The sequence below is a fragment of the Chrysemys picta genome, chromosome 2, assembly GCF_011386835.1.
Source record: "Chrysemys picta bellii isolate R12L10 chromosome 2, ASM1138683v2, whole genome shotgun sequence".
Taxonomy (NCBI): Eukaryota; Metazoa; Chordata; order Testudines; family Emydidae; genus Chrysemys; species Chrysemys picta.
This window is the reverse complement of record NC_088792.1, coordinates 70,623,875-70,647,934: the sequence shown is the minus strand read 5'-3', so window position 1 is coordinate 70,647,934 and position 24,060 is coordinate 70,623,875. Positions and strand designations below refer to the sequence as shown.

Here is a 24,060-nt window from a genome sequence, read left to right as displayed (position 1 = left end):
TCAATAACATTTTGTTGTTGTTTTAAGAAATGAAGCCTCAGATATGGGATTAAAATCTTCAGCTGCTGTAAATCAGCACAGCTCTAGTGAAGTCAAGGGAGATACACCAATTTACACCAGCTGGTTTATAACATGAAAGATAAGCTGCTCTCTGAGATTCTTTTAAATAGCAACACACAAACAAGATGACAAACAGATTGAGAGGCATCCTGAACTATGGCATTTTCAAGTGGCTTCCATGAATGTAAAATGTGCCTGCACCCATTTATAAACACAGAAACACTCCCACACACAAACAGGCGTTTGTACATAGAAAAATCAGGTAGTTTATGCCTATCCACTCTATTTTCAGACAGATATACTTTATGAATGCAAATAGGGATTTGAGAGAGACAAGTAGCTTTGCTCGTAAGTTTTGTGGGTGTGCTAATGGAAGCTATTTGAAAAATTGTCAGCAAGTAACTCCTTGCTTTTGCCAGTTTCACTTTGTTGTTTTGACATGAAAATTATAGATAAAATACCCCAAACTTCTAACACAAAACAACTTGCCGGGTAGTTGATTTACATTACTAACTAATCCATAACTCATGGTTATTATTACAATATTCCTCCAATGGAATAAATTGTATGAGAAGTTGCATTCTATTCAGTTCATATTTTGCCATTATGAAGTGAAACCATTCAGTACTTAGGGACAAATTCTGCTATCAGATCATCACTTTATATCACTTCTTGGGGTTTTTTTGCAGCAAGTTTAGCAACTAGAGCTTTGAAACCTCCCTGTTTATCCACAGGAACTCTGTTGCCCTCGTAAATAACAAGTCTTCTGATCTACTCTGGTCAGTGTTTGTGTGATTTACATTGTTAGCTTTTCCAGGCAAGAACATTACTTGTAAAGCACTACAATGCACCTATGATGCTACATGAGTAATAACTAATCATTTTCACTGGGAAAAAATATGAAGCAACATGTGTATTTTTGTTAATAATGGAGTGAGTTATTAAAATGCTACTACCATCTTGTTACGGCTGATGTAGGCCAAATTTTGTAAGTGTACATTATACTTGACCTTTGATGGAATAATGTGCATATCTGAATCATTTATGCATAACCAATAGTGAGATATATGCTTGTACTTTATTATTGTACTATAATTATTCAGATATTCATACGCAAAATGTAAGACCCAGGGAATTCATGTGGATTTATGGCAATGCTTGGAAGATTTGAGGTCCATGGCTTAGATCCATTAATCTGGTATTTAATTTGTGAAAGCTACATTAATGATCCAATTATTTTCCATGTTCTATAATAACATGCAACAGAAAATATCACAAAGGAAGTGTCTTATGAAAATGTTCTAATTGATGTGCTAGGTACAGTGTGTTGTATGACTGTGGTATGCTTATTTTGAACTGAAAAGATTAGGCTATAATAATTAACAAATGATGTATTGCATTTTACGGCAACATGCAGGGTATGTTGGTTCCGGAGTTGTTGGGATGTGAATATCACTGATCTCTACATTTCCTTGTAGCTCATTAAAAATGAGTTACTTACAAAACATTTCAGTTTTGTTTGTGAAATGGTATTCAACATGAGAAAAGTGTGTCTACAAGGCCATCTGTCATCTTACTAGGTTTGAATAACCTTATGTGGAGAATAATCATTATTCTACTGAAAATTCAAAGTTCTAATGGCTAATCTACCAAAAAATTGTTGCTTGCCTGAAAAGACTTCAAACTTCTTTTTAGGATAAATTCTGCTCATATTATTTTATTTAGTAATAATGATAGGACTCTACAACAGATCAATGATTTTTCAGGTAACACCACTTACAATTAAGAAGGTGATTAATGCTTTTTTAGATAAAATGAAATAGTTGGTTCTTTATCTGAAAGTCAGAATGAAGCAATTCGTAGAAACAAAAACATGAGACTGGAGATTTATACAAGGGTAAAAGTCACATGGCAACAATGGTGTGACTAACAAAATGGAGAGAGAAGAAATAATTTCCCCAGATAGATTAGTCAACTAGATCATCCAGAAGGAAAAGAGAACATGCCAAATAACCCAAGGTCCCTTATACTATATGTTACCCATGGTTTTCAGAAAACAAGGCAGTGGTAACATCACTGTTTTTCTCCAGACAAAAAGCAACACAGGGTCCTGTGGCAGGAGTAAATCAACGGGGACAAGTTCCTCTATCTGATAAATGATTGGTACAAACAAGTGTACTTTTACCTAAAAATACTTTTTTATTAGGTCTCAAGCACGCGCGCGCACACACACACACACACACACACACACACACACGTATGTGCTGTTGCAGTAGGTTCAGAGCATTCCAAACATTTACATTTACTGAAATTCTGAGTTGGTTTCGAGGAATCAGCAACCAGCCTTCTGGGGCCCTCCTTCCTTCCACCTGGAGGGGAGCTTAGGTGCCAGATCCTTGCCTAAATTAGGGTGACCAGACAGCAAATGTGAAAAATCGGGACGGGGGTGGGGGGTAATAGGCACCTATATAAGAAAAAGACCCCAAAATCGGGACTGTCCCTATAAAATCGGGACATCTGGTCACCCTAGCCTAAATAAAAACTTCAATGCACGCTAACTAAACTTCTTATAGATTTTCTCCAAATAAAGTATACAACTCAAATTGCTCCTAACAGGCTAACAATTTCCTTAGCAACAGCCAATAACAATGCATTATTTTCCTTATCAGAAAAGCAGCTTCAGCAAAAAAACTTGAACACAGACAACCAGAATCAAGATCAGTTTTCCACATTTCCACCCCCTTCTCATGAATCTGTCCTTTCACTTTATCTATCCCAGTCAGTAAAACTGCAGCTTTCAGCTGTTTTTGTCTGCCTAAGCAAAGCCAGATTTTGATCGTGGTTTTGTGGTATTCTCGCTTCCAGCTCAGGGGGTGCAAATGGGGTTAAGTGTGTAAGATGGTTGCTGATTGTATCAAATCCAGTTCTTTCATAACATAGTCTGTATGTCAAACCTTTACGCATACTGGAAAAGAACAGCATAGGGATAGATTGAGATCCTTAGCATACGTATTACATAACAAATCCTATCCAATTAGCTGCCTGTACAATATCATTTGCAAGAACTTTGAAATAAATGGTAAAATAAATGTGTTTTTCTTAGTCACCAATGAAACCCTTTAAAAACTTGTGTGTGAGAGCATTTAAATTCACTCGAGTTAAGGATTTCTCTTTGGGTCCATCTATTATTATTTTAAAAGAACTTTTAAGCAGTTTTTAGGTAGTCCTGTTAGTTAAAATAAAGCATTCTTCATAAAGATGGAGAAACAGATAAAAAATAAATATTTCTTTATAGAGTCTAACTAGATAAGAACGATATACAAAACTGGAAAGGAGAATAGAAAAAGGCTTGAAATAATAGCTACATGAAAACAAATGACCAAAAGAACACTTTAGTATGTACAGGATTTAACAAATTAAAATTAGGTTGAATTGTGAAAGATAACCTTGTCCCCCTCTTGAAATAATAAAATACGTTCTTACCCCCAATCTTTGCTTTTGAGAATTTTAAAAGTTACAGCAGTTAAACCCACAGCTTGACCTACTATTCACTCTTTAGGAGAGACATTTAATCTGAACACTTCACTCCACTCACCAGGCTACTGATTCAGGAAAGCACTTAAGCATGCCCTTAATTTTAACAATGTGCTTAAATGGGATTTAGGCATGTTCTCAAGTACTTTGCTAGGAATGCCTTCCTGAATTGCAGCTCGGATGAGCCTGGCAGTTGTCTTCCACTCAAGGCAAAGGATTCACCCCAGCACTTTAACAGACATTTCTTTACTCAAAGGAAAGCAACAGTCCACATCCTATTAATTTTCTTGGTAACTGGTATGCAGCAGGCACAGTATTCTATTGTTCTTGCTCATTAAACTTCACATTCTTCTAGAAAGTGCAAGAGGTATTTTTCCTTCTTGTTGTGAGTGCTTTACCCTCATCAGTGATACTGCTAAAAATGAGAGCATATCTTACCTAAAAATAAAACAAAGTTTATCAAAATTACACACGTGAATAAAAATTATCAAAAATTCTGAGATATCCAAGAGAGATTTAAAACAGATACAAGATTCTTCAGTATCTGCAAGTACAGTGATGCAGTAGTTCATGTACAACAAACTGATTACAATCAGTTCTCTCACTTTGCTAATCTTGAGGAATTTTCTCAACACTTTTTCAATGTCTCCCTAAGATTGCACAAATTATCCATCAAAAGTATCCTTGTCAACGCCAACAAAGCCCTCAGTCTTGTGCTTTACCTTCAGTACATGACTAATCCCATTGATTTCAGTGTGCTTACTCATGTTCCGAAAGTTAAGTCCATGCTTAAGGGTTTTGCTAGACTGTGGCACAAGTGAACATTAAGCCTATTATTTTCCATTCCCACATAAATATGAAAGAACCAGTTCTTACACACAATAAATAGAAACCCTAAAAGATCTGAACAACCTGTCTCCAGAACAATAGATCAAAAAATGAGAAAATCCAGCCTCTTTGTTAAAAAAATAAACAACGGGAGTGGAAGGGAGGAAGAGGGAGGAGGAGAGCGAAGGGGATAAATAAAACAACTACCAAAGAAAAATGTGTGAAAAAAAGAGTAAATGGTATTTGGGTACATTTTCAATGTGTTGCTTGCGATTCTCATTACTGTTAATTGAAATTGGATAGATAAATCCCTCTTAGTGCACCAAAAATTTTACCCATATGTGTTTATTCATGATTTTACTTTCTTTACTCACTATATCACAAAGCCAAGAGCTGGCACAAAAAATAGCAGGCAAAGATCAGAGAAGTCAGGAAAAATAAAAAGAGCATTTGCTACATGCATCATGGATACATCATTGTTGATGATTTATTGATATCAAAGTTGTGTATTTTTACCCAGGAATTGAAAGAAAAAGGTAGTGCTGGGCCTTAAATCTTCTGTCTTGCTACATATGAATAATACTACACATAAATCAGATAGACGCAGTGTATATTTTCTCATACTCAGATTCCAATTACGCCATCATAACATCAATCAGTTATCTGCATTCTGTATGGTAAGGGAACCTGTGATCATCCAGTTATTTTAACCTTAAATCTACATTATTTTTACACTCTGTCTCTCTCTCCCTAAGATGGATCTAATGGAATTGATTTGTTTTTGCACTTTTTATAATGTAATCTGTAGTCACTTCATAACTGATTAGTGAAAACCTCAGACATTTTATAAAGGACAAAAATTCTCCTGTCTGATTTGCATCGCAGAACGTAGATCTCTATTGCATATTCTGCAATGGTTGAGGATAATGTGAGCAATTAACAGGGAATAAATAAAGAATAATAGTCAGTGAAGATCCACCATGAGTATCAGGGAGAAGAAGTTTGCCTTAAATCTGCATTTGAACTCTACTTTCAAAGGTGAAGAGACAAATATTTCAGAATCTTCCACTAAGTATCATCCCTGCTAGCTATTCTTATATTGAAGTTAAACTTCTATCAGCAAAGGGGAAGAAACATTTTTCAAGATGATCTTAAGAAAAAACTCCACCCTCCCAGTTTTCTTCTTTAAAAATAGCCTACATTTGGTATTTGGTGTATAAGAAGTTTGGGTTTTGTTTTATTTCTCATACATGAGCTAACCACTCATTCCAAATCACCTTTTTGGGGGGGGAGGGGGCAACAGAAAAATGTATGGTATTTCCCATTTTATTTTGTACTTTAGATATTTTCTTTAAAGATACTTCTACTCTGCTGATAGTTTTATTCCCTCCTCCACATCCTTTCCTTTCTACCATATTGCATTCCCATGTCTCTGTGGGTTAAATAAAATCCTATTCAACTTTCCATGTTTCTCTAAAAAAGGCCTTACAGCTATGTATTGGCACCAGAATTGCACTATACTCTTTATGTAATGTAGCTACATATTTTTTAATCAATAGATATAGAACTGTATTGGAACTACAAAAAGTTCTAAGACCCTTCCTGTTATACTCAAAGGCCTATGTGAACATGTATGATCAGCTTTTCTGTGTTCATAAAGAAAAAGGAATGAATCTCTAAAAAGAAATTCCGTGCACCACAAAAGAGCCATCAGGAATAATCCTATTTCCCAATATATTATGTTTTTACCTCAATGTTTTGGAGATATAATTAGTGGATGGTTCATAAAACAAAAATCAGTTTAAGAATCTGAGAAGGGGACAAGCAAAAAAGCAAAATTTACACTTCAAATACCAACATTCAGGTGGATTACAGAACATAACCAACAGTACTAATGTGGCCTGTGTTGTAATGAAACATGGAGATCATTTCTAATATGAAAAACATATTGCACTACTTTTTTAAAGCAGATCTCTCACTGAAACTATAATAACAAGCCTAACTAGAAACCACATTTTGGTATGTGGCATGATAAATATATAAGAATAAAGAAACCACCAAATATCTGTAAGGAAAAAATCTGTTAGGATGTTCTGCTGAGAAATTGAATATTTTAAAAAGTGATATAATTATCTGATCATAACTCCATCTTTTTACATTAAATTTAGATTTTCTATAAAAAATGAAAAACAAAATTCAGAAAGCAGAAAAATATCTCTTACCTATGATAAAAAGAATTTCCACTGCAATGTCACTGACAGTTGTGCTTCGAGTTGTAGATAGCTCATCGTTGCCAATAAAGCAAACATTGTAAGGTACAGTCACAGCAACATAAAACGTTGCCAGTAAAATAAGCCAGTCCCAGCCAGCTTTAAAAGTGCTAAAATGCAACAGTATGAATTTGGACTTTTTTGCATCTGAAACTTTGTATTCCGGAAATGCTGGTTTATCTACAAAAACATTCTGAAAGAGAAAGAATGGGAGAAATTAGGAAAAAATATCTGACCTCAGATTATATTTCAATGAATCTGATCTTTCATGTTATAAAAAGAGCTAAGAAATATTTGTGACACTTACAGCTGGACAAATACTGCAAAATGTTTTTTGGTAGATAATCATTCAAATTTACAAACAGATTCACTTTGAATGTATTTGTAAACCCTTTGGGGTTCACTCTATGAATATGCCTAAAAAACAAAATCATTTGCTAGAATATTTTCCCAAACAGTGAAAGTTAAGCAAATATTGCAGAATATCAAAGGAAAGTGGATTTTCCATTCATAAACTATAGCAAACATCACTGAAATTTGACCTTGAGAGTTACATTCATTCAGTTGGGGAACAGATATACATCACATGACCTACACAGCCAATCAAAACTACTTCAGCTTAATATACCAATTTTCACAATGAACCCCCTGTGAACAAACTACAGACACAAATTTATTTGAAGAATTTATCTGGTAAACAATTTTCAAAAACAAATTTGGGGAAAATCTGTTTGCAGGTCATTCATAAAAAGAAAAAGAAGCAAAATTTACTCAAATTGTTATGAATTAATCATACTACCTTCTTGTAAGAGAAAGAAAGTTTGTTTCAATTTACATGAGACAGACATGCAAACACACACATATTGTATTTAACTTTAGCATAATATGAAGTCGTTTAAACTGATAAAAGATTTAGGCCTGACATTAAAGTAATGCCAAGATTTTTTCTTGCATTATACAGTTAATGGATTTCACACCACCTTTATAATTGGTCTGATCCAGGAAACTTAGGCTAGGTCTACACTACCCGCCTGAATCGGCGGGTAGAAATCGACCTCTCGGGGATCGATTTATCGCGTCCTGTCGGGACACGACAATCGATACCCGAATCGACGCTCTTACTCCACCAGCGGAGGTGGGAGTAAGCGCCGTCGACAGAAAGCCGCAGAAGTCGATTTTGCCGCCGTCCTCACAGCGGGGTAAGTCGGCTGCGATACGTCGAATTCAGCTACGCTATTCACGTAGCTGAATTTGCGTATCTTAAATCGACTCCCCCCTGTAGTGTAGATGTACCCTTAGACTTCTGTGAGTGGTCTCATTTCTTATATAAGGATTTCCAAGATCATTACACAAGTTTTAAGTGAACTGCACCACAAAGGCAATAATTTGCTAATGAATAATTTTTTATTTCAGTTCTTTTGCTGGAGAATATTTTCCTGGGGGGCTAGCAGAACTAATGCAGGTTCTGTATTTGCATCAAAGAAATTTGGAGTACTGGATATTATTATTACAACTTACAGTTCAAAAATTAAAAGCATCAATTCTAACTGCAGTAAGCAGCATTTTACCTGTTGGAATCTGTACATTAATGACTCAGGAAACATCCTGTTCCTCAAGTACACTGATTTTGAATTTAGGGTTGGGTCTGTGCTTTTGATTGATGTGAATCATTGAAAGCTTCTGCTGGAAGATATGCCTTAGCCCACAGATAAGCAGTCTGTAAAAGAGCTGAACCAAACAGACTAATGCTAGCCCTACCATATAGGAAACTGAACTAAGATATGCATGGTCCCTTCCAATAAATTCCCATGGGGGCACAGTTGGACCCGAAGCGCAAAGAATCCTCATTAAGTTAATTTAGCAAAGCACAGAGCTCACCTTTCCAGAAAAAAGCACCTTGCTTTTCAGAATTGGACAGACTCTGATTTTAGTTACATCAATCTACTGACATTACTCTGGATTTACACCAGTGTATTCGAGATCCGATTTTGTCCCCAAATTTTCCTCCTTCTGCCCATCCCCAGGGTGAAAGTAGCATCCCTTTTAAACATACAATGAAGTTGGAACAGACATCATGAAAACCCACTACAAAACCCAGTTTGTTTTTAAACTAGAAAAGAAAAGAAAAAAGCATGAAAAAATAGGATTGCTCAAGTACCACATTCATCTGACACTTAAAGCTACCATTGTTTAAGCTTGTCACTGGTGATATACAGCATGCATAGTTTAGGGACTTGTTCTCCAAGTCTCTTATAATCAGCAATAATTACTCAAATAGCCATACGCTTTCAGTATAGTATCTATGGGCATGTCTCCCCTGCATCTGGGAGGTGTGTTTCCCAGTTAAGATAGACAGAAGTGTATTAGCTCTGCTGGAGCTAGCATGCTAAAAATAGCAGTGTAGTCAGTAGTAGCCCTGGAAATATCCTTGGCTAGCTGCTTTAGTACAAACCTTTATGGAGCCTGGGTATGTACTCAGGCAGCTGGCCCAAGCCGCTGCCCGTGCTACCTCAGGCAACACTGATATTTTTAGCACACTACCTTAAGCAGAGCTAGTGTGCATAGGTCAACCTGAGCTGGGAATCGCACCTCCCAGCTGTAGCAGACATACCCTACAAGGCAAAGAGCTCTATTTTAATGAAGCACATTCCCCAAACAAGGCAGAAATACATCTTGCGAAAATGATCATATTCTTTATTTTTCCCCCTCTATAGTAACAGGAAATGTTTTTACAAAATTCTTCTTTTCCTAATGGGCATGTTGATGTGGCTAGGTGGTGCTGATGACTGTGAATGTTAATCCCCATCAATCCACAAGATGTAGGAATTAATAAAGAATAGGGTTGGCCAGGAACTGACTATTTCCTTTTCTGCTGGGAAAATTCCATTAAATACCATAGAGTTCCTTTTAAAGGACTCTCCTTTTCTGCAGGACAGGTAGACTTTAAGGCTCCCATCCTGACTCTTCCTATGAGCTTATCCCAGGGTTCCCTCTACAATTTTACCTCTTAAGCAGTCTATTTCATTTTATCTTAATATAAACCATTTGCCTTTTGATGCCTGCTATATGAACGTTAACATTATTTATAATTACTTTAGGACCAGATCTTGCCTCACACATATATTTAACATGACCCAATAGACATTAGAGAATACATATGGTGCACTGGGTAGTCTTGTTCCTCAGAGGAACAACTTGTTTGAATCCTTCTCATTTGCAGGGGTCCCTGCAAATACAAAGTTCAGATTCAAATACATTCCCCAATTCCCTCATTTTCAGTCTCTTCATCTTTCAATTAAAAAAAAAAGTCTCCTCCTGCTGAACAGCAGCATCTAGTTCATGAACCTTTTCATAATATTATTCACTAACAGAAGGACTTGCCGAGCATCTAGCGCTGCTATCACCAGGCCTGCAGTACAGATAATGAAAAGCTTCACAAAATACAGTGTGGAAATTGGCGTGCATTCAGCAAGCCAAGGTTGCTTCTGATTTGGAAGTTATTCAATATGAACATAACAGATGGATAACAATTGTGCGACTGCAGGTAAACTCAAACTAGCTTTGTCTGACACAACCTTTATCATTGCCAGTTTCTCTGAGAACGCTGATATGCCTGTCTTTTCCATCCTCAGCCTCTTCATTCTTCAAGATCAAGGGCTGAATTTCCATGGTTGCACTAATCTGAGCTTTTGCCTTGTTCTTGTTTTCAACAGCTTCATCCTGTTTTCCTATGTTCCACTAAGTCCAGACTGCTGTCAGTTAATTTTTAATCAGACAGTTTAAAATCTTTGTATTAGTTCTAGTTCTCCTTTGAGAAGTATCTTCTCTTCCAGCTCCTTTTGTTTTAGGTTTACTGATGCTAATTTAGAATTCACCATTTCTCCATGACCTTTCTCCCACTTCTCTTCTGCAGTGGCAAACACTAGCTCTCTCTCTTTGCTACAATTACTCAAATTACTTCTGAGATCTTGCTAGGTTAGCTTTGTACTCTGCAATAGTAATCCATTTTTGCAGCTGCTGAACCTGTGGGGTTTTTTTCCACTCGCCAAATATAATTTAAGTCCAGAAGGGACCTTCTGATCATCCAGTCTGACCTTGGGTATATTACAAGCCGCCAACACCGCCCAGCCACCCACACGCCACACCCACCAATCTGAATTGGACAAATGTATTACTGCCTGCAGGAGACTAAACTATTATGTGTCATAGGCAGAAAAGAGGAGGGACTGAAGTGCACTGATGCCCAAAGGCCCTAGTAGTGTTAGGAAATTGATTGAGATATACCCATAAGAACTGCACCCACCACTGCAGAGGAAGGCAGAGGAAACAAACCAACCAACTAAAAAAACAAGGTCACTACCAGTCTGACCTAGGAGGAAATTACCTTCTTGAGCATGTGAGCAAGAACCAGCCAATTAAGCACCTGAGAGAGAGACTGCTTGGCCTCACCTCAGAGTACTGTCCCCCTCCCCCATGCCCAGTGTCCTATCTCCAACAGCAGTCATTCTTGATGCTTCAGTGGAAGGATCACAGCAAGGGTGCTGGAACCTTTGTAGGAGTGGGGGCAGCAAGGCCAAAGTTCCCCCTCCCTCTCCACAGTTGGCTGCTCCAGCGGTGAGCCAGCTTCCCTTTCTTCTGGCATCACAGAAGCCCGTGGCAGGGGAAAGGTGCAATTGCAGTGCCTCCCCAAAAAGATCTGCAGGATATATAAATTCTGTGCTTATGTTTCTTTTGTTAAAGGGGGGGGGGAGCCCAGCTGCTTCCACTGGCCTGGAATACTTGACCTCTGCAATTCTTTTTGGATTATTTTGCACTAGCACCATCCCAGGGGAATTTCCAGGGAAGTCTAGTAAACATTCCTAATTGTGCCTGAAAGACAGTATGATCCTTAAAATAGTGCGCTAGCCCACAAGTCAGGAGACTTGGTTTCTCTTCCCACTGACCAGCTGTATGACCCTTGGATCAATCCCTACATTTCCCTTCCCACCTTTTGTCTGATTTGTTTATTTAGATTATAAACTCTTCATGGCAGGGACTATCTTTTACACGTGTGTACAGCACCTAGTGTATTGGGATCCCACTCTCAATTTGGCCTTTAGATGCTAGCAAAATACAAATTATAATAATACCAAAAAACAATATATATATTTTTTCTTCTAGCTGTATCTTCATGTTTTCTTTCTTGGACTTGCACTATTGTTCAAATTTCTCCCTCAAAGAATATTCCAGTGAATATTCTTTACAGGCTGATACTCCACATCATCCTTGAATAGCAGTTGTCTCTTCATTAGACTCCTCTAGGTCGTCCTATACTCATGACAGAGTTTCATAAACCTGAAAAAGAGTTGTTCTTTCTCCTTAGCATACTGCTCTAAAAATCTTTCTTCTGTTGTGTTTTTTTCAGTTATTGGTGGTTTCTTGTTTGTCCTTGTACTCTTGTTTGTCCTTGTAAACTCGGTGAGTTTAATTATATTGCAGTACAGCTGTTGAAATTATTTTCCCTAAGCAGGAAGAAATCTTGAGCTTGACAAGAACCAAGTTTGTTCCTCTGCTTTAAGTTCTTGATTATAAGAGTTATAGTTCTTATCTTCATCTTTTCAGAATCTTAGTTCACTGTGTAAGTTCCTGATTTTTTGCCCCCCTCCTAGGAACAGACAAAGCAATAGGAAAGACAAGGAACAAAGCAGCATGTCTAATGTGATCAGCAGTGCCTTAGAGCTACCATTGTAATATTGCTATGAACACTAAAGTTACTGTAGCTTGGGAAAAAAATCAGTCAGGTTCTAGGACAATTCTAGTTGTGAATATAGTCAATTAAGTCCTTCTATTGATACACAAATGTGCTTTCTTATTCAGGGCTAGGATGTGCCTTTAAAGCACAGCCCTGAGTGTGGGGTAGTGCAGACCACAATATCTCCCCCAAGCTCTGCAGTACACAGATGGTAGTCTGCACTGCAATTAAACACCCATGGCTGGCCCAAGTCAGCTGACTTGGACTTGTGGGCCTGGGCTATGGGGCTGTAAAATTTGCAACGTAGATATTCGGGCCCAAGCTCTAGGATCCTGTGGGGGTCCTAGAGTCTGGGCTCCAGCCTGAGCTCAAACATCTACACTGCAATTTTACAGCTCCATAGCTCAGTGTAATGATCCTCTGTAATTAAAATGGTACTATAATATATTTATTTTCAGTGAGTCAAAAATAATGTGGGAGGAATGGAAGCACTGCCTGTGCCTAAAACCAACCTTAATACTAACCTATTGAACAGATGGACAGTGTCCAAAAATGGCTAATATAGCATAAATCCTAAGGCATTTGACGTTCTGCTACTTCTCAAATAGGTTATCCATATGCGCTGGAATTTTCCATTTAGCTAAATACACTTTTCACTGCAGCCTCTTGATTTCTTAAATTGATTGGTTACTTGGCTAGTTGGCAGGACCCTTCCATGTGTATAAAAAAACTAAACCAAACTAACTATGCTCTAGACTGTAGAGGCTTAACAATTGGTGCCTTTTCCTTCTTTTCTACCATCAACCATAAGTGTGTAGGCCATACTTTCAGCATGGTGGACTGAAAAAGACTTGCAAGTCATGGTGGATAATCAGCTGAACGGGAGCGTCCAGTGCGATGCCGTGGCCTAAATGACTATTGTGATCCTGGGATGTATAAACAAGGGAATATCAAGTAGAAGCAGGCAAGCTATATATCTTTGTATCTGGCACAGGTGCAACTGCTATTGGAACACCGTGACCAGTGCTGGTGCACACAATTCAAGAAGGATATTGATAAATTGGAGCAGGATTCAGAGAAGAACCACAGCAATGATTAAAAGATTCAAAACATATCTCAGAGTGAAAGACTCAAGGAACTTGGTATGTTTAGATTAGCAAAGAGAAGGGTAAAGGGTGATTTGTCAATAAATACCTACATGGGGAACAAAAAAATTATAATAGAAAGCTCTTCAATGTAGCAAAGATATAATCTGATGCAATGGCTAGAAGCTGAAGCTAGACAAATTCAGACTAGAAATAAGGCAAAACTTGTTTAATAGTGCGGGTAATTAACCACTATAACAATATACCAAGGCTTGTGGCAGATTCTCCATCACTGGACATTTAAAAATCAAGCTTAGATGTTTTTCTAAAATATATGTTCTATTTCAAACAGAAAATTAATTTAGGGAAGTTCTGTGGCCTTACACAAGAAGGCTTAACAGATAATCACAGTTGTCCCTTCTGGTTTTATAACCTATGAATCTACACCTTGGGTACATTCTTTTAGATACCTGTTCTAAGTGTGAAAAAGATGCTGGATTAAGCACCCATTGTATACCCAGAGTATTACAATTGACTTTGGTTATTTTAACATTTTTTTGTTCATGTTAAAAATCAACCTTAGCGTGCAGACTGAAAGCTTTGATGAGAATATTTTGGCTTTGTAGCCAAATATTAAACTAGAGATCATTAATATACAGCTATTTTAGGACTTCAGTCAAGTGAACTATATCTTTCTCTTTCTAGAGACTAAGTCCGATGAAAAAGTATTTTTTCCTCCACATCCAAAGCCATATTTTTCATTTAATGCCACCTTACTTTCATATCAAGAACTTTTAGTTGCTGCAAAATAAAAGCTGATAAAATTCAAAATCTGTTTCTAAATTTTGTTTAGAAATTAACTTTAGTTTTGTTTTGTACGGTTTTCAAATGGAATGTTATGTTACATAAACAAAAAATACATTAAAAGCACATTATGGTTGCAGTCAAGCTCCCAAAAGTGAGCAAGTGCCAGACTTAAGCTCACCTGTGCAACTTTAATTGTGTGTATTCAATATGATAAATTTTTAATTAAATGGTCACATACTATTTTTTCCACAGGACTCCTGCCTCATTCAGTGCACGGTGCTCACTTAATTAGCTGCTGTTCAATATTTTTTTCCGCCCTATTATTGAATGTATGGTCCCAGGCCTTTATTTATTATTTGCACACTATTTGTACCCTGCTCTGAAAAAAGAATTACTAATTTCCCCATGGGCCTATCTATGTCAATCATCACTAATAAATGAGTGCTTCGCAAACATTACTTTATTTTCATAATGCTCCGTAAAGGTGAGGGGGTGGTATAATCCCCATTTTATAGACGGGGAACTAAGGCAGACAAATTAAGGTCAAAAGTATCCATTAATTCATAGGTGCTGGTAGTAGTGGTGCTGGTAGTAGTGGTGCTGGGGGTGCTGCCGCACCCACTGGCTTGAAGTGGTTTCCATCATATACAGAGTTTACAGTTTGGTTCAGTGGCTGTCAGCAGTCCACTATACAAATTATTCCAGTACCCCTGTATTAATTTGGCACACCCAATCTGAGCTACCTTGGACCTGAGTTTTCAGAGTATATAGCATTATATAGCACTAATATATTCAAAGCAGTTCCCATTGACTTCAGTTGCAGTTGTGAGTGCTCAGCATTTCTGCAAATCTGACCCCAAGGTCTCAAGTCAGGCATGCAGAAAACGAAAAACAGAATTGGGGACCACCTGTGAGAAGTGAATTAAGATAAAACAGCCAATTTAATTCTGACATTTCCTAATTTTAGTGCTTGACTTTGCAACCTTAACATTCTTTTAACATATTTTAGGGTATGCAATTTTCTGCATGTTTAAAAAAGTGAAAAAAGTAAAATTCCATCATGTGGAATCATATTGACACTCATGAATCAGCAGGGTTGAAACCTTTACATCTGCCACACAGACCAAGGTCATTTGAGCTAACAGAGTAACTGATAGCAGTAGGAGGTTGTCATCTTAGATGTGAACCAGAACTCGAGGGCGATGACTGACGAGACACTTTGCCAGTGGGCTTCACAGATACTTGCTGACAGCAGAGGAATGGTGAGATTCGTGAATCTTGGGTTCCAACCCAGGCTCTAGATGGAAGGAGATGCTCTTGTGGGCACAGTCTCTTCTGCCTGTTCTCCTCAAGCTTGACTCTTTGTGCCCCATTCCCTCCTACTTGACTCTCTCTCAATCATGTCTTATTTCCCACCCTGCCTCCTCAGTCCTGTCCTACTGTCCTCATCTAGCCGGTCCCAGTGTCCAATCCTCAGGCTTCTCAGCCTGGTGCCAGTCAGTCGTAATCTCCACCTCTGGCTGCTCTGTCCCAGGCTGCATCCTCCACTCCCAGTCTACTTGTCCAGTCATTCCCAGTTTCCCCCAGCTCCTATCCCCGGTCTCCTTGTCAGCAAGTCCAAGTTCCACCCATCCTTGCCTGATCTGTCTATATCCATCTCCCCTGGCTCCCAGTCCCAGTCTCCACCCCTGGATTCCTCATCCATTCTCACTGTTTCCTTTACCAACTCCTTGCTCCAGTCTCTTCACCCAGTCAGTTCCAATTCTCCCCCCAAAGACCTTCCTCAGTCTCATCCAATACCTTATCTCCCGAGACTCCACTCATTTCCAGGCCAAGTCTCCTTGCCAAGCCAGTCCATTCTCCCCTGCACCCCCCCTCTCAGTCCCAATTTCCCTCCCCACCACCACCAGCTTTCAGTCCCACTCTCCCTGATAGGCTCATTGTCCCAATCTACTCCTTTCTCCAGGTCTGACTCCTATCACCACTACACATAAATTAGGGGGGCTTGTCTTTGTGGTTTGCTTCCAGTCCGTGGCTTGATCAGAGGCATTACTTTAATCAGACTACTTCCCAGTGTTGGAAGATTCAGTATTTGAGGGTGGGCACTAAAGAATATGTAAGTCCTCCTTTGAAGTGGCAATGTTTTCACAGTGGTCAGTGACCAAATCATTAAGGGTTAGGTTGTGCCATTTAGGCACAGACCATTGTTTAGGGTTGTGAGGAGCTGCATTGCCCCAGTAGAGCACCATAATAACTGTGCCTCTGAGTATGCCTCTCAGAATTTGCTCATACACCAGGAAGCCTTTTTAAAAGGTGAGGCATACTCCCCCTTCTATGGCCAAACAGAGTTGCTAGCTAGCAAGTTTGGGTGGGTGGGTAGGATGGCTCTATTAACTTTTTACCTTTTCCTGTGCCCTTTGCGGTGTGCCAAAGGGAGTTGTTAAAGGAGCAGTCTCTGAGTTTCCATGAGTGCAAGGACAGCACTTCTGTCCAGCTTTTATGTAAGTTCCTTATTCCCCTCCCACAATACTGTGCAATCACCACACTTAGCAATCCACCTATTTCCTGGATGTCAGTGATATGATTACGGTCAGTGATGTGTCATGGCCCCTCAGGTTTAAGGAATTCTGAGAAATATCATGGCTCAGCACATAAATTAAGTTTTGTTTCTGTTTCTCTTAGGATCATGTACATTGGATTCCTTTGCAAAGGTTTAATTGGCAGTCTTATTCACTGAGGCAGAGGCAGCACCCACGAGTCCTGCTTAATGGCAGCAGAGACTAAATGTGCTGATATGGCATCATGGAGTGTTGTGGGACAAGCATAACTAGTACTATTGCATTAAGATTCCCAGAAAGACTATTCTCTAGAAGATTCTGAATACTCACCTGTGTGGAGTTGGGGCAACAAAGGAGTCCCCCATATGGGGTTAAAGTTCAAAAGGTATTGGAGACGTGGGTCCAAAGCCTCAGCTGGAGTAAATAAGCATCAGTGTCAATGGTGTGATGCTGGTCTACTGCAGCTGAGGATTTGGCTCTTGAAGTTCTGAGTACCACTTTGGCAAATGGCTGTCATAGTGTAGCATGTAGACATTCTTTGGGATTAATTGATAGGAAGGAGATTATGGACATATAGGGCATCATGGTAACCGTTATAAATTTTAACCAGTAAATAAAATAGCTATTAAAAAAGAGTGTAAGGGCTTTCCCCAGAACTTAGTTATTTTATTTTGTGCCTTCTGGGAAGGGGAGTCAGGAATATAATGGTAGACGGCTGATGCTGAACAAAACTGACAAAGTTAAAAAAATACAACATCCACAGAGTATTTTATTAACTTGCTTGTCAGTTATTGTTACTTAGAGATGAGCACCAGGATTTTCTTAATACAGAGAGAGTTTTACTGCAATTAAAGTACAAGCACATCAGGTTATGTACTGCACCAAGTTTGATACATTCAAATCAAATGTTATTCTCAGATAAATTGCCTTCTCAATTTCTTGTAGCATGTAGGTTTTTATTACGTTAATCTATTCATGGATCTTCTAGCAAAAGATACTAAAATCAATTATATAGGGAAAACTGGAAGCTAAAATTAAGTTTTGAGAAATTTCATAAGGCCTTTTCCTTTGATAAAAATAATGTGACTAAACACATTGTCTGGGTTCATAAACTGCAGATGAAATACCACAGCCAAAGCTATTTACCTGCTGCTCTGCACTGCACTGGCATATACTTTAATCTTCTTGCTATGACAACACTGTGATTAGGGATTTCTCTTATGTATGTGCTGACCTTTTTCAGTGTATTCGTTAAAAGAAACAACTGTGCAAATATGTATGTCAAAGAAAATGAAAAATAATTAGTAAAGCTAGTGAGTGCATCTGCTGCTCTTTCAGCAGCAAGGGAACATATGTGCCAAAAAAAGGAGGGAAAATGAAACATATGCATTACACCTACATTATTAATTTTTAATTTGTTCTTTTCTCTTCTTTGCAGGTGTCCGGAGATATGATAAAGGACAGCTCTACTCCGCCTCCGAGCTGAATCAAAATGCGAACCTGCTCTTCCTCTTCCTTTGCATTTTTCTGTAGAATAAAAGTGAAAGCCCATTAAACAACAGCTCTCACCTGTGAGAGCTGAACTACTGACATTTTAGGGTTTGATACAAATAAGAACACATGTAAGTGTTGTATACCTCAAAATACCCCTATTCCAGAAGAAAGGGAAGCAAAAATCACTTTCCTATAAAAAGGCAAATGCCTTTGCTCAAATGAAAAACAATTCATTATAACTCATGGCTTCAGACAGGAAAATACAGCGTTTTTCTCCCTTTTCGTTTTCAGAAAATAAATTGCGACTGATCACTGACCAAAGGCAACAGTGCCTGGGATTAATCACCATGTCCTCAAAATTCCATCAACTACTTTTTGTTTAAAAAAAGAAAAAATGTTGGAAATGTAAATTTAGAAATCCCCCTGTTGAGGTGTAATAAAAAAAAAATGAAAAAAACCAAACCTAACAGATTTCCACAATGACAATATATGCTTGTCAGCAAGTGTGATGGTTACGAATGTCCAATTCTTGTTTCCATGTCTTTAGAATTGTAATTTTCCTGTCACAGTCATCACTTGGTGCATTCTTTAATGACATTAAATCCATTAAGGACAAGGATCCCCCCCCCCCCCTTCAGATATCTGCAACTGTCAATTATACAAGCAAATTCAGGTCTCACTTATAATGTAGCAAGTTAAGAGTATATCCACTGAAGTCAGTGGAATTACCTTGGATTACTGCTGGAGTAAAGGAGAGCAGAGTTTGGCCCATATTCTACAAAAAGTCAAGAAGAACAGTATCACCACAATTGAGAAAAGGAATTGTGGGAGTATAGGACGAATCTGTCTGTCAAGCAAGTCTAATTAAAATCAATGTACAGGTGAAGAATTACAATTAGCACAGCCAGAAATTAGTAGCCAAAAGCTACACATCTTGAAGTCTGCCCAGGAGAAGTCAGGAAGCCTTGATATCTACAGAACTAATGTGAAGCATAATATGCAGAACGAGACCATTAATGAGGCAATGTGGAGGGAGCCAACATCCCCATCCTCTAACTGAAGAATATTACATTTAACTCATGCAACAGAGCCAAACAAAAAGGAGCGTATTTATACTTCGGTTAAAAAAACCCAGAAAGCTGTTGCACCCACTGAATAGCCAGGTAATTATACATCTGTACCCCATATCCATCCTTGCCCTTTTGCCTTGTGGCATGTTCACATATCAGTTATGGCCACCATTTAGACTCCAAACCATGGATTATTAAGCAGATATGAGCAAAGTTACATATGAGTAATGTAATTGAGTAAAATGTTTGCAGGATCAGGTCACTGGATTGTTCAACTGTTCAATTGCATTACCCTGACTTTTAAGGGAGATGAGCAGCTGCACAGACATTAATGGGAGCTCCTGGTAGTCAGCACCTCTGAAAGTCAGACCATATGTATTTCCTAATGTGGACCTAAGATACACATGGCCACAAATGGTAGCAAACCTTTGTTTTCAGAGTTCAAATCCCATTCTGGTCACAGTTTGGTACTAGCATCCATTCCTTAGTGAACACTTTTCCACATAAAATAATCCACTACATAATTTAGCCCAAATGGCAGTCTCTTCTCAGCAAAGCCAAGGTTATAACCAGGGCCGGCTCCAGGTTTTTTGCCGCCCCAAGCAAGGGGGAGGGAGGGGCGGAGTGCTGCTGCCTTGAAAAGTACTGCCCCTTGGGACGCTGGTGCCTAGAGCCAGCCCTGGTTATAACAGTGAGATGTGTTCAAGGCAAGACTGATGCATATGACTTTTTGAACACACCAACAGCACCACTAACCTCGGTGTTCATCTTCACATGTAGTTCTTTTTCCTTGTCATCACTAAGGCTTTGTCTACACGAACACTTCTATCGATAAAACTTCTATCAGTCAGGGATGTGAAAAAACACACCCTGACCAACATAAATTTCACCAACAAAAGCCACTCGTTGGGGGGTGGTTTAATTATACTGATAGTAGAGCTCTCGCCCATCGGCATAGAGCAGCTTCACAGGAGACCTGACAGTGGCGCAGTTGCAGCGGTACAGCTGTGCTGCTGTAAGGTCTGTAGTGAAGACAAAGCCAAAGGCTCCGATTCAGCAAAATACATAAGCACATTTAATTTTAAGCATTCGTTTAAGTCAGTTTTACTTCAATTGGCTTAACACTCAGCATGGGATTAAGTGCTTTGCTAAATGGGGATGAATTTTAACATGTGCCTCAGTACTTTGCTGAATCAGGGCCCAACTGCTGCTCTAGTGTGAGAGCACTTGTGGTTTCTGTGGAATTTTTTCAAAACTTATTTTCGGTTTGTTCTATTCTTTTTCTTTCCAGAATCTTCATCCCTCTCCCATTCTAGCATCTCTTTCAGTGCTTCATTATCAGAGTCAGGCTTTATAGCTTGATGTGGCAGTTAGAATTACAAAGTTTGCATATTTGTGTAGCTTTCCCACAGCACTTGACTCCAGTTGGAGCCTGATGATTCCATTATTTGTTAGAGATTGTATCACTAGGAGTACTAGCAACAGAAGTCCCAGTGATCACCAGGAGGAGGAAAAAGGAATGTAGAACACATTTGAGAAAAATACTACAGAAATGAGACAGAAAATTCCCATCCTAGAGTAGAAGTTAGTGATGACAATGAAAAGGAGCTGCTTGTGAAAAAGAAGAGAAGTTAATGAGGCTGTTGGCCCATTTAAACCATCACTTGTAACATATACTGGATGAGGGAAGTTTCTGAATTCTCCTTTTTTTCCTGAACTTGTATATACAACCACTGAAGGAGTCAATCCTGATTTCCTTCTCAGCTTCCTTATTCACGGATTGTGTTTTTGAAATCTGTGTATATTTTTTTTATTAAGTATTGCAACTCCTGATCATTCCCTATTGTACCAGATCTGCAAAACACGCCTTAGAACAAAGGAATTCTACTGTGACGGATTAACAGTCCAAAAAAAGCTCCATTTTGGGGCTGAAAATCTGTTCAGATGCCCAGTTCCTGTGTGATAAAAAACCTAAAAAAATAGCACTTAGAAAGGATGTTTTCCAGTTTAGTTTTCACTCTACCTCTTCACCTGTGATAGAAGCAACTGTTCATTTTTCATCTCTTCCTGCTGCCCTCTTTTATACATGGTCATCTACAGAATCACATGTATTAAGATTAGAAATTATGTCACAAGAAACTTATGCTTTGGTAAGAATGGTAAATCTTAATATTAGACCCATGGCACTGCCTGCTAATAAGCCTCCAAATATAAAGTAAAGGCATGATCCTGCATCCTGTTTGCCAAAGTTGACAGTGGAAAAAGTGTATGCAGGATCAAGCCTCAACTGTATTCCACATTTGTTACTACCATTGAAAGTCAATGGCTGTTGGGTACCTAAATTCCTTTTTGTACCTTTGAAAAGCTCCCCCTTATTCATAAATCAGAAGACAGATTCATTGCATGCTCCAGTGGCTTTGTGCTGCTCTAGCAATGTAAAAGAATCGTAAGCTCAGCTTATATGGCTGACTGAGCCATACATTGCATCATCAGAGTAGGGCAAAGCAGCCAGTGCATAGCAGTGGATATGGTACAGAACACTTTGTTTATAATATTCTTATTCCTTAAATGAAGTGTGTTTCTTAAAAATCTGAAATATAAAATAAAATGTTTATTCATGAAGTGGGAGATAAAAGTTATACCACTGATTCAATATTGACCTTAGGTGGTGGTTACAGCCATACATTTTTATTTGTTGACTGCAACTCCAAATTAAGCATGACTTAAAGTGTCTCAGTCTCTGGTATTTTTCCACAGGATTAGGTCAGACATTAAGGGTAGGTCTACACTTACCTCCGGGTCCGGCGGTAAGCAATCGATCCTCTGGGATTGATCCCGGAAGTGCTCGCCGTCGACACCGGTACTCCAGCTCGGCGAGAGGAGTATGCGGCATCGACGGGGGGGCCTGCCTGCCGCGTCTGGACCCGCGGTAAGTTTGAACTAAGGTACTTCGAATTCAGCTACGTTATTAACGTAGCTGAATTTGCGTACCTTAGTTCGAAGTGGGGGGTTAGTGTGGACCAGGCCTAAGTGTTTTCAATGTCTCTTTATAACACTGCTTTTATTTCCTCTGCTAATTAAACATTATCCACCAACTGGATGTGTTACTCAGAAATCCCTTAAGTTTCCCTAACTAGAACCTCCTCTTCTGACTAGGATCCCCCAGTGTCCCTTGCCCTTGCATGGTCTAGTCATGGATAATTATTAGATAAGCTGTTGTGCATGCATGTGTGTGTGCGTGTGTGTGTGCGTGTGTGTGCGCGCGCATGTGTGAGAAGATTAATACCCAGCCTTTGTATAGTATTTTTCATTCACATTACCCAGAAAAATCCTGGAGATTTATTTTTGACATAAATAATCACATGAGCAGGATTTCAATATATAGTAGTAGTCTAGACATATTCAGCAACCAAATAAATTCATAAGAGGCTGCTTTAGAGACCAAAAGAAGAACCCTTATTTATGTAGAACAGGGTTCTGTAAGAACATCTCTAATATTTAATTGAAAGCTTGTTTAAACAAAAGGCTGGGTGGACTACTAAAAGGAACAAACAGAGGACCCAATTCAGTGTGTGCATACACGTGTGTGCCTGAAGCCCTAACAAGTGCCAGAGAAATCTAAAATCATAGGTAAATAAAAATAATCTTAAAAATAACCGTACTTGCCTATATCAAGTATACACCTCTACCTTGATATAACACGACCCGATATAACACGAATTTGGATATAACGCTGTAAAGCAGTGCTCCGTGGGGGTGGGGCTGCACACTCCGGTGGATCAAAGCAAGTTCGATATAACACGGTTTCACCTATAATGCGGTAAGATTTTTTGGCTCCCAAGGAGAGCGTTATATCGAGGTAGAGGTGTATTCCAATGATTATTCAATAATTTTTTATTTAGGTCACACACTGTCACATTGAGGTAGCAGTCACAAAGTCAGAAACCAGAAAAACAGCAAGTGCATACAACTATCCCTTTTAATCACTAGGAAAATGATTTATTTCGAAACTTAGAAGTGACAGTGGGAGCAGAGGGAGAAGATACATAAAATATTTTTAAGGTCTAATCCTACAAACACTTAAATGATTAGATAAGTTACTCTTGGGAGTAACCCCACTGTCTTCAGCAGAATCACTTATGTGGGTAAACTTACTCAAGTGCGTAAGTACCTACAGCGCAGGGCCCATAAAAAGAAGTTACGCAACTCTTTTTATTCAATGGGCCACTTTATCATAAGTAAAAAGAAGAACAGGAGGACTTGTGGCACCTTAGAGACTAACAAATTTATTAGAGCATAAGCTTTCGTGGACTACAGCCCACTTCTTCGGATGCATATAGAATGCTACTCTGAAACCTTTATCATAAGTAGGGCCCTATCAAATTCATGGTCCATTTTGGTCAATTTCAGGGTCATAGGATATTAAAAGTCATAAATTTAATGATTTCAGCTATTTAAATCTGAAATTTCACAGTGTTGTAATTATAGGGGTCCTGACCCAAAAATGAGTTGGGGGTGGGGGTGTCACAAGGTTATTGTAGGGGGGGTTGTGGTACTCCTATCCTTACTTCTGCACTGCTGCTGGCAGCAGCACTGCTGTTAGAGCCAGGAAGCTGGAGAGTG

The 24,060-nt window shown here is 38.8% G+C and overlaps 1 protein-coding gene across 2 annotated transcripts in view; it reads right to left on the bottom strand.

The window, feature by feature from the left end:
• The window catches only part of KCNH8 (potassium voltage-gated channel subfamily H member 8), a 356,652-nt gene that overhangs the window by 152,194 nt on the left and 180,398 nt on the right, over nucleotides 1–24,060 (bottom strand). The window contains exons 2-4 of one of the 2 annotated variants that reach the window (XM_065583465.1): nucleotides 19,097–19,142; nucleotides 18,273–18,400; nucleotides 6,645–6,885 (exon numbers count right to left, since the gene is read on the bottom strand). In XM_065583465.1, coding sequence (XP_065439537.1) covers nucleotides 6,645–6,885; nucleotides 18,273–18,400; nucleotides 19,097–19,139 — 412 coding nt within the window. In that variant the 5' untranslated portion in view covers nucleotides 19,140–19,142. The remainder of the gene's footprint in view (nucleotides 1–6,644; nucleotides 6,886–18,272; nucleotides 18,401–19,096; nucleotides 19,143–24,060) is intronic. The other variant, XM_008170570.3, reaches the window with a different exon arrangement.